The 11,196-nt window shown below is 53.4% G+C and overlaps 1 protein-coding gene across 2 annotated transcripts; it reads right to left on the bottom strand.

Moving 5' to 3' along the window:
• Nucleotides 1–25: 25 nt before the first annotated feature.
• On the bottom strand, nt 26–4,080 carry POLR2J (RNA polymerase II subunit J). 2 transcript variants are annotated; one of them, XM_032604401.1, is made up of 4 exons: nt 3,951–4,080; nt 2,659–2,748; nt 1,001–1,175; nt 26–218 (listed from the first exon to the last, which is right to left on the bottom strand). In XM_032604401.1, exons 1-4 carry the CDS (start codon nt 4,001–4,003, stop codon nt 183–185), a joined length of 354 nt encoding a protein of 117 aa, XP_032460292.1. In that variant the 5' UTR covers nt 4,004–4,080; the 3' UTR covers nt 26–182. The 2 variants fall into 2 exon arrangements, with proteins under 2 accessions (XP_032460292.1, XP_032460291.1); XM_032604400.1 differs by having other exon boundaries at nt 26–1,175.
• Between the last annotated feature and the right edge of the window lie 7,116 nt (nt 4,081–11,196).

The following is an 11,196-nucleotide window of genomic DNA, read 5'->3' as shown; positions in this document are numbered from 1 at the left end:
AGTCACCTCTGCTTCAGCCCGCAGCTGGGTCTTTTCCTGCCACACTTTATTAGGAAGGTAAGACAGACTCTGTGTAAAGGACACATCGGTGTCAGGGGTGAGGGACTTTCTACAAGGAGGCCCACGGCTGGAGGAAGTGCTTTTGTCCACCTGGTGCCTGGAGAAGGGCCGGGTGCGGCCCACTACTCGATTCCTTCTTGCTTGTCTTTGATGGCCACCTGAGGGGGAGGAAGGAGGCAGCGCCCTGAGCTGGAATGGCCGGGTGAGGATGTTGGGAACGCAGCCTCAGCCTCCCTGACCAAGGGCTGCCAGGACCTTGGCCAGGGGCCCCAAACGGTTCCGGGCACCAGGTAACCAGCACCCCAGGGACCCTCTAGCCAGCCCTACCCACCCCACCATGACTTCCCTGCAGCACAGGTCCTGCTGCCTGGGGTGGCAGGGAGGCAGGGGAGTAGAGGTGCTTCCTGGTGAGCCTATGACTGACAGACTGAAAATCTGACAAGCCGTGGATCTGTCCCACCCTAAATCGTGTCTGGACTTTGAAACCCCCTGCGTGAGATGTGACCACACCCATCTGGCCTTCTTGATGGTGGTACCCCACGATAAGATGAGCTGCCCCCTAGACAGAGAAACCACAGGGCAGCGGCACCACAGGGAAGAGGCTTGGAGGGACAGCCCCAGGCAGCAGGCCCCTTGCTTCCACGGGGACCATGAGAGCACAAAGGGAGACCCTGGGCACTGGGTGAGGTCCCACCCCTGGGTGCAGACAGCAGGCCCCAGGCCTCACCTCCATGACCCCTCAGTCCACACTTCCCGGATGCTGTGGTGTACACCCCTGTTCTGTCATCACCCCCGCCCAGCCCCCATTTCCCCCACCGAATAAATCAGAGGAGACAACCCGGGGATCGTCCTAGGTGTGGGCATGAACACGCTGCAGCTGTGACCATACGGGCTGGCGTCCAGACTGACCCCAGCCCCTCCGGCACGCCCAGCTCCTCACCCGGAATCGCTCTTCCAGCAGGGAGAGCTCGCTGATGAGGTCTGTGATGGCATTGGTGAAGGCCTCCTGGGGGCTGTAGTCTGGTGTGGTCTGCACGCGGATGATGATCTTGTGTTCCAAGGGGTGGGGGACTTTGTAGCCAGCAAACAGCACCTGTGGGTCCTTCAGCAGCTGCCTGAGACACAGGGATGGGTGGAGAGGGGGTGGGTGGTGAGTCTAGGGCCCTTGGGGCTCTGGCCCCTTGTGACCTTCCAGGCCTTCTAACCAAGGGTCTTCCCGTTGGGTTGGGGCCTGTAAGCAAATGCAGCTGCTCTAGATCTTTAGTTGTTTGTGTTGTGTGATGTCATTGTCACCACCCCACAGCCCCTGCAAAAATGTCCAAGTAAGACAGACATGTGAAGAAGATACAGCATGTGGGGACTCCTCCCATACACACACCTACATCCATGAGGATCAACGACCCTACCTAGTAAACACGGTTTCCAGCAACCTCTTCCCTCAGGAGACGTCAGGGACCCTCAGCAACCTCTTCCCTCAGGAGACGTCAGAGACCCTCAACGGCCCCAAAGAAACCTCCCTAGGCAGTAAAAATCCAGCTAGTGTTCAGGAAAAAAAAGCCCCATTCCCAGCCCCAAAAGAGCATCTGGCACAGCAAATAAAGGCAGCAGGGGGAGAAGGCCCCAGGCTCCGAGCACTTAATAAAGTGGAAACGGAAATCCACTGGGCGATGCAGGCTGGCAGCTGCCGTCCACACGCATGGGGTCCTGGTCCACGAGGCTATGGGGAAGCGAAGCCTGAATCGTGAGCTGTGCCCTGAGCGCGTGGGGGTTTTCTCCAGATCAGCTCCCTGAAATGTGAGCACTGGGGGGGGGGGGGGGGGGGGGGGGGGCTGGCACAGGTGGGAACACTGGGCTCACACAGTGGGGGAGGGTGGGGGGCAGCAGGGCCCCAGGAAAGCCTGGGTGCACCACTGGCTTGGCGCTGGGCAGGAGGCATCCACAAAGAAGATGGGCAACTCCGTCCCCTACTTATACCAGAAGACCAGACAAGCTCCTGCCCACGGTCTCAAACATGCAAACCTGGGAAAGGCATGGCTTCACTGATGGCACTTTTTAGCAGCGAAATGGCAAGTCTCTGGCCAATCCTACTGCTGGCCACCTACCAGGCCAGGACTTCACCGGTGCAAACACCCACCATCCAATTATCAGGAACCCACCAGGGCACCGGATGACCACACAGGCACTCTCCCACTTCCTTCCCTTATTCTACTAAGTTATTCTACAGTCTCTGGCACACACACCTTAGAATGCCAGGTGTCACTGAGGTCACTGTCACAAATGGGGGCGGGGTGGGTGGCCAAAGCTGAATGCGTCTCCGTGCTTGTGAGCACAGAGCCCCAAGCAGGCCTTCTTTCCTGTGGCTCGCTGCACATTCACCTCCTTTAGTCAGATAACTGAGCCAACACAGGAAAGTGGCTACGTGAACAGATACTGGTCACTATCATTTTGAAGAAAAGGTACTGGGATGTGTGAATTCCTAGAGCCAGCACCCAGAAGGACTTCCTGGAGCTCAGAGAGACTTGAGAACATCTCCTGGAACTTAGGCTTGGCCTCTCAAAGAGCAACATAACCCCCAAAAGCCTTTGACTTGGAACTTACGATTTAATGATGTTTCCTAGCGTATGGTCTTCCTTGTTGATGGTGAACAAACAGGCATTGGGTACCTTGGTGTCCTTGTTAATGGTGATCCTAAGGGAGAGGCAGAGGCAACAGGTTGGTGGGGAGGGCCGGGGCTTCCCTCCTCACCGGAGTCTAAACCCTGCCCTTCAAGGCAGGCTCAGGTCCCACCTCCTCCTGGAAGACTTTCCCATCTCTTCATCCCATAATGTCCTCTGTGACTCAGAGTAGCACCGTGGCCATACCCCAAACCCAGCTACGCCTGGCTCTGCGGGACCCTCATCTCACCTCTGGACTACTCCTTCTTCCTAAAGCAGAGCTTCTCAACCTTGGCACCACTGACATTTTAGGCCAGAAAATTCTTTTCTGTATGGGGGCTGTCTGGTACACTGTGGGTATTAGCAGTATCTCTACCACTAGATGCCAGGAGCATCCCCCTTATGACAACCAAAAATGTTTGCAGACACTGCCGAAGTCCTCTGGGGGGCAAAATGGCCCCCGGTTGAGAACCACCGCTCTCAAGGGAGACTGAAGTGCCTGGTAGGGGCTAGACCGCAGAGCAGAGCCCTGGATACCAGGCAGTTAACAGAAGGAAAAGCCAGCGTTTAAGACGGTCTTCTTTGTGCTGAGCCCTGGACTAAGCGCTTTACATAAATTACCTAATTTAATCTCCCCTTAGAGAAAATTCTGTGATTTAATACAGTAATAAGACCATTTTCCAGATGAGGAAAGTGGGCCTCAGGCAGACTGTCACTTGCCCAAAGGCACAGAGTTCTCAAGTGGGGGATCCAGGAGCCAAGTCCAGGCTATCTGAGCACTGGATTACATTTCCCTTCACCTGCTGGCAATGAGGAGTCACTGCAGGTTTTACACCGGCGAATGAAGATCCGGTGTGAGTCTCAGAGCCATCATTCTGGCTGCAGCAAGCATAAAGGTGGTGGGCGGGAAGACGAGTGAGCGGGGCTACCAGATCCCAGAGGAAAAGGACTTTGGAGCCAGACACACTGGGTTCGAATATAGACCGGCCACTTTCTGTGCGCCTGGGAAAGTGACTTAACCTCTCTGAAGCTCGGTTTCCTCATCTGCAAAATGGGGAGACTCACCAACACCTATTACTGTCTTAAATTTGGCAGACTCAAGTGTGAAGCGCTCTGTGGAGCTAGAGCAAAACCTTCTGTCCCCCCGGCAGCGGACGGGCACAGAAGCCCCAGAACCTGCGGGCGCTGACGGTCGAGGGTCCGCGACCCTCTCCCACCCAGGCCGGTTCCACTTACTTCTTCTCGCCCTCGAAGAGCAAGAACGACTCGAAGGCGGGAGGCGCGTTCATCCTAGCGTCGCAGCAGCCTCCCAAGCCTCACACGCAGCCGCCACCCCTTCCAGAACTCGACCACTTCCGGGTTAGCGGCTGCTTCCGGATTATGCCGGCAGTGCCAAACCCATGTGAGGATCGGCTCGTTGCCCTCTATCGGTCTGGAGGATCTTGCGCAGGCGCGAGAAAAGCCTCCCGGAGGGAGAGGGAGGCTGGTGGCTCTGCGCATGCGTGAGTCGGGAAGGTCCTCTCCTGGGCTCACCGGCGGGCATGTTTTGACGCATGCTCCTAACGCTGGGGGCAGCTCTTTTGAGACATCTCTGTCTAGGCTAAACCGGAACCCTGAGCTCTTCTCTCTGCTCCCTTTGCCCCTTGATCCCTCTTTGGAAATGTGCCCTTGGAATACACGGCAAGAGGCTCTTGAATGGAGAATGGAGCCTTGGGTTAGTGGGCAGGTGTGACCAGCCGGGGCAGAAGAAGCCTCCCCTGGGCTAGACTGTTGTGTATGGATAATCCACCTGCCACGGCAAGCTGCTACAAGACTCCTGGCTGGGTTGTTACTGGTTTACCAGGTGGGCTTGTAGCCTAGTGAGGTTCTTGTTAGGGGAGCAGTTGGGTGAGGGCCGGGGAGGCGGCCAGTGTATGCTGGTGGGGACAAAAAAATGTTGCCTGCCATTTCAATAATCAAAGAATGTTGCCGCCATCAAGCCATCAGCCCCTGACGGTGTGCCCTGAGGGGAATTCAGGATGGAGAAAAACAGGATACTGGCCCTACATAGTTAAGATGCACATCTAGGAACCATTTCAATGCCCAGATTCTTTCATCTTCCGAAGAAAACTGCGGAAATCATTAACTTGAGATGTCTGTCTTTTGTGATTAGCGGTAATCTTTTGATGTTTGACTACAAGCGTTTTGTTTGGTTTTCAGCAAAAAATTCCTATATATCCTGGCTCCTCCCTTACCTCTTTGGAACAGTTCCGCAGAGCAATCTGAGAGGCTGTCTCCCAGGCTATTGTCCTCAGTAAGGTCCTCGATAAAACATAACTCGCAGGAACTTCCCTGGTGGTCCTGTTGTTAAGACTCTGAGCTTCCACAGGGGGCACAGGTTTGATCCCTGGTCGGGGAAGTTCCGCTTGCCGCTCAGTGCGGCAAAAAAACCACCCAGAAAACAAACAAAAAGCCACCCCCACAACTCGCAGGAATTCCCTGGAGGTCCAGTGGTTAGGATTCGGCGCTTTCATTGCTGGGGCCCAGGTTCGATCCCTGATCAGGGAACTAGAATGCCACAAGCCACGTGGCACGGCCAAAACCCCAAAAAATCACGCATAAGGCGCTTCCCTTGTGGCGTAGTAGATAAGAATCCACCTGCCAGTGCAGGGGACATGGGTTCGAGCCCCGGTCCGGGAAGCTCCCACATGCCGCGGAGCAGCTAAGCCCGTGTGCCACAACTACTGAGCCTGCACTCTAGAGCCCGCGAGCCACAACTACGGAAGCCCGCGCGCCTAGAGCCCGTGCTCCGCTACACGAGAAGCCACCGCAATGAAAAGCTCGCGCCCCGCAGCAAAGAGGAGCCCCTGCTCGCCGCAACTAGAGAAAGCCCACGCGCAGCAACGAAGACCCAACACAGCCAAAAAATGAATAAATTAAAAATTTAAAAATATATATTTTTAAATCCCACGTAACTCGCAACTTTTAGGTTGTGCATTTTTGTTTTTGTTTTGTTTTCAGTCAACACAGGTATGAGAGGAACTTGAAGGGATAAGTCTATGAGTCGGTTTTGGTTGGTTGATATTTTGCAGACTACAGCTTAGCATAAAAGTCCCACCTGAGCGGTTTGAAGCAACAGGGGCTGGGGTCTCAGATCAGCTACTGAAGCCCTAACAGCTTTCCAGCTGTTTCTCCAAGGCTGGGGAACAGCTGAGGAGCCCCCAAGGAAATCTGGAGCTTCCCCCACTACTTCCCGGGAAGGACTCTTTCCTACTTAAGCTTTGAGACCTGGGGTGAGAAAATGTCATTTGCTGGAGGCCCACACCAACCTTGACTCTCCAGGCCAAGTGGGTGGGGGCCTCTTTAACTGCGGAGGAATAGAAGGCAATGACAGTAATGATGCCCCTTCACCCGTCTGAGTCATCCTGGGAAAGTTTGGGCCAAGGATGCTCCTGAGAAATAAAACGTTGCCGGCCATGTCAGTAAACAAAAGATGCCGCAGCTGTCGGCCATTGCAGCCCTGCCCCCAACGGGGAGCCCTGAGGGAACTCAGGGAGGAAACAAAGAATATCGGCCAGCTAGCCAGCATCAGACTGCAGCCAACCCCAAGGGTGCAGCTTGATGAAACGCAGGATGTGAAAACACGGGATACTGGCCCCAGATAGCTGAGGTACATATCAAAGGAATGGTTTTGGTGAGCCCAGACTCTTACATCTTCTCATTCAAAGAAAAGCGCTAAATTCCATAACTTGAGATTTCTGGTTTTCTTTCATTAACAGTCATCTCTTGATGTTCAGACTACCTGCCCTTTGTTGCAAAACTCCTATATATCCTGGCTCCCCCTCACCTCCTCAGAGCATTTTTCTTGGGGTTTTTTTTTTTTTTTTTTTCGACTCGGGGTTACTAAGATGCTGCCTGCCCGGCTTGAAGTCCTCAGTATGTCCACCGAATAAAACATAACTCTCAACCTTTAGGTTGTGCATTTCTTTTTTCAGTTGACACTACTGAGAAAGGAAGGGGGCAGGGCACAAACTTTAAAAGAATGACACAGCCTCTGAGGACATAAAGTAGTTAGAATTGATTAGGCCCAAGACGGCGAAGAATCTACTTCCAGTAGAACTTGAGCCTCCTTATACGCTCATTGCGATACACCAGCATATGCTAAATGACATACCCACAGGCACCAGGACAGCTCTAAGGCTGATCATAAAAGGCCAAAAAGTGGGTCACAACTCCTGGAAATCTCCGCTCCTTCCCCATAGTTGGAATAATCCTCCCACTCATTAGCCTATGAAATTCCCCTCCCCCTAAAAACTAACAACCCCATACCCTGGGGCCTCTTGCCTTCTGAGTTGGCCCACACTCAGTCTATGGAATGTGTATATCCCTGAATAAACCTGCTTTCACTTTACTGTGGCCCGCTCTTGAATTCTTTCCTGCAAGAAGCCGAGAACCCATACTTGGCGACCCGTCCCAGGAACTCACCTGAGACCTGGGACCTGACCATCCTCTTGTGCCCCACCTTTTCTTGCAACACTACCGTTGCCAGGATTGCAGGGACCTGGCGGTGATGAGGCTGGCCTGGCCTTAACTGGGCTACGGAACAGGATGGGGAGAGGATTTTAACTCTGAAGGGGCTTCCCTTCCTGCCACTGTGGAAGTCTGTCCTCTCTAGGGAGTTCTGGTCACACTTGCCCTTTGATTCTCTGACCAACATGAGATCCTGAGCTCCAGAAGTTGTCAGCCCCCCAAAGAGTTTTCAGCAGCTCAATTTTGGCGTGCCCCGAGAGGAGTCCCAATGACCGTTCCCATCTTCTCCTTAGTCTAAGGGAGACAGGTCTGCCTGGCACCACTGTGGAAGGGGCGGCTAGAACATGGGGTGCTAAGAAACATTTTCCAACCTTGGAAATAAGGGGAAGGGGGAGTGTGTGGCATATCCCAACAATGCCGTACTGGAGCACTGTTGAACAGGCCTGACCAGGGGTTATTTAAATATCTAGGGCAGGGCTTCCCTGGTGGCACCGTGGTTAAGAATCTGCCTGCCAATGCAGGGGACGTGGGTTCAAGCCCTGGTCCGAGAAGATCCCACATGCCGTGGGGCAACTAAGCCCGCGTGCCGCAACTACTGAAACCCACGTGCCTAGAGCCTGTGCTCCACAAGAGAAGCCAGCGCACCACAACGAAGAGTAGCCCCCTCCCCCCTGGTTCACGGCAACTAGAGAAAAGTCCGCACATAGCAACGAAGACCCAACGCAGCCAAAAATAAATAAAATGATTAAGTAAAAATCTTTTTAAAAAGCAGGGGTTTTAGAAAACAAACAAATAAATAAATAAATATCTAGGGCAGAGATCGTCAAAATGTGAGGGCTCCGGGACCAAATCAAGCCTGCCACCTGATTTTGTATTTAAAGTTGCATTGGAATATGCCATGCCCGTTGGTTTCCTCATTGCCTGTGGCTGCTTTTGTGCTACAAGAGTAATGGTAACCAAAACCTGCATGCCTGGGCCTTTGCCGAAAAAGTTTACCAATCCCTAAGCTTGGGGAATGGACCTGTGTTTGACTTTTTTTTTTTAAGAATTTATTTCTGGGCCTCCCTGGTGGCACAGTGGTTGAGAGTCCGCCTGCCGATGCAGGGGACACGGGTTCGCGCCCCTGTCTGGGAAGATCCCACGTGCCGCGGAGCGGCTGGGCCTGTGAGCCATGGCCGCTGAGCCTGCGCATCCGGAGCCTGTGCTCCGCAACGGGAGAGGCCACAACAGTGAGAGGCCCGTGTACCGCAAAAAAAAAAAAAAAAAGAATTTATTCCTTTTTATTTTTTATTTACTTATTTTTGGCTGTGTTGGGTCTTCGTTGCTGCGTGGGCTTTCTCTGATTGTGGCAAGTGGAGGCTACTCTTCATTGCAATGCGCGGGCCTCTCACTGCAGTGACCTCTCGCTGTGCAGCACGGGCTCTAGGCGTGTGGGCTTCAGTAGTTGTGGCTCATGGGCTCTAGAGCGCAGGCTCAGTAGTTGTGACACATGGGCTTAGTTGCTCTGCAGCATGTGGGATCTTCCCGGACCAGGAATCGAACCCATGTCCCCTGCATTGGCAGGCGGATTCTTAACCACTGTGCCACCAGGGAAGCCCCCTGTGTTTGACTTTGATATTTATTATTCAATTACAGCCCAGACATTGAAGTTACTTATTAACTTGTAGGTTTCCATCCCATAGAGAAGATAATTCCATCAACCAGTTTTGTATCTAATATCACAATCTTATTCCAACGTTACCCAGACTCTCAAAATAGTCTATGAACCAGCTTTGCCAAACATTCATTTCCTCCTTGGAGTGTAATAAATCTCTGATACATGTTCATACCCTATACATTTTTAAATATAAATTTATTATTTATTTATTTATTACTTTTGGCTGCATTGGGTCTTCCTTGCTGCGCGCGGGCTTTCTCTAGTTGTGGCGAGCAGGGGCTACTCCTCATGGCGGTGCGTGGGCTTCTCATTGCGGTGGCTTCTGTTGTTGTGGAACATGGGCTCCAGAGCACAGGCTGAGTAGTTGTGGCACACGGGCTTAGTTGCTCCGTGGCATGTGGAATCTTCCCAGACCAGGGCTCAAACCCGTGTCCACTGCATTGGCAGGCGGATTCTTAACCACTGCGCCACCAGGGAAGGCCCATTCTATATTTTTGAAACAGGAGGGAAGGAGGCAGGGCACAACCTTTGAAAGAATGACATAGCCCAAGGACATGCTATAAACTGATTAGAACCCAATGGGTCCAAGATGGCGGACAAGTCGACTTTTTCCACTAGACCTTGAACCTCAGTATATGCTCACATCAGCAAGATAAATGACACACCCACAGGCGCCATGACAGTTCCAGGACCAACCATGAAGATCAAAAAGTGGGCAGTGGCCCAACTCCAGGAAATCCCCTCACCTTCCTAAAATAGCTGGAATACTCCCCCCACTCATTAGCCTATGAAATTACCCACCCCTGTAAGAACTGACAACCCCGTACCCCGGTGCCTTTCTCACCTTCTGAGATGGCCCACACTCTGTCTGTGGAGTGTGTTTCTCTCTAAATAAATCCACTTCTTACCTATCACTTTGTCTCTCACTGAATTCTTTCTGAGATGAGACATCAAGAACTTGAGCGTCATTAAGTCCTGAGACCAGGTGTGTGATCTCCGTTGGAAGACAGTGGGTCTTAGCAGGCTCAAAGTCCCAGCCGTGTGGGTTGAAGTCCAATCTGAGGTTCACAGTTTCATTCTTATGAGTCATTTTTTAAAACATATTTGAAAATTCTACTTTGACAAGAATTTCCCAAGAGAAGGCTGGCGGGAACTTGCCCAGATTTCCTGAGTTGGGCCCAAAGGGTGAAAAAGGCGCATGCTATGTGAGCTGGGCCCGCTCAGGGCTTCTCGGGGTGCCTGCCCTGTACTGAATGCCAGCCCCCTGGGCTGTAGGCCTCTGAGGGCCCAATCAGACCCTCAAGACATCTGGGGCATCTGCCCCAGCCCCGGATGAATAACAGGCCTGGCGATCCTGGGGGAGTGGCGGTGTGGAATCCCTGGGCAGGTGGAGAGGGTGACCTCCAGTACCTGCCTGTACTGAGGGCAGGCAGGAGTCTCTTCTGTCCCTCTCCTTTTTCCAGGAGGCTTCCAAAAAGAATGCGGCATCCTGGGTTCTAGGTAGCTCTGCCCGGATCCTGCGAGGAGAACCTAGGGGTGTTGGTATCCACGGGAGAGGTGGGGGGCGGAGCCAGGCACTTACTCATTTAAATGCCCCTCTGTCTGCAGTGGCCGTGCCTACATCGAGATCCACTGAAGGGTGGTGGGTGCTGCCAGTGGGCGGCCACACGCATGCAGTTAAAATCCACAGTTCTACTTGCTGCAGCCCCTGTAAGTGCACACCCAAGTGTACACCTCTCTTTCCCCTTCCCTCCCTGCCTTGGGGGTCAGGAGACCCAGGGTCCATACTTCCTGACCATGAGGTCCTTGAAACACAAGGAGATCCAACAGGCAGGACTGGTGTGAGGCCCTAAGGAAGTAGCCAGAGAAGCAGCGGTCGGTGATGGGGGCGGGGGGGAGCAGGCTCAGTCACCCTGGACCTGAGCCCTGGGCCAGGAAGGGTGAGGGGATGCCTAGCCCTGTGAAGAGGCTCATGAGGCCCACAGGATGGTAGCATCACGACCTAGAAGTGATGAACATCCAAGGGATTGGGTGGGCGGGCTGTCAAGGCTGTGACCAGGAGAAAAGGTGGATAGGGCCCCCAAAGCCATGGGGTACAGGGGAGCGGGGCAGCCCCCTGCATCTGCAGCCCCCTTTGCTTTTCTATGCTATCCCTCAAAGAATCCAGCATGCAGCCTGCCCAGATGGTCCTGCCCCAGACTCCGGCTAGTCAGCTGGGTCAAGGGTCCTGCCTGTGACCTGGGCCCTTGGGGACTGTCCCAGGTCTGGGATTCACAGGTGAGGCTCTAAGCTTGGTTGAATGAGAGTTTTAAGAAC

Source organism: Phocoena sinus, chromosome 15, assembly GCF_008692025.1.
Source record: "Phocoena sinus isolate mPhoSin1 chromosome 15, mPhoSin1.pri, whole genome shotgun sequence".
Classification (NCBI taxonomy): domain Eukaryota; kingdom Metazoa; phylum Chordata; class Mammalia; order Artiodactyla; family Phocoenidae; genus Phocoena; species Phocoena sinus.
This window is presented reverse-complemented; position numbering and strand designations above follow the sequence as displayed.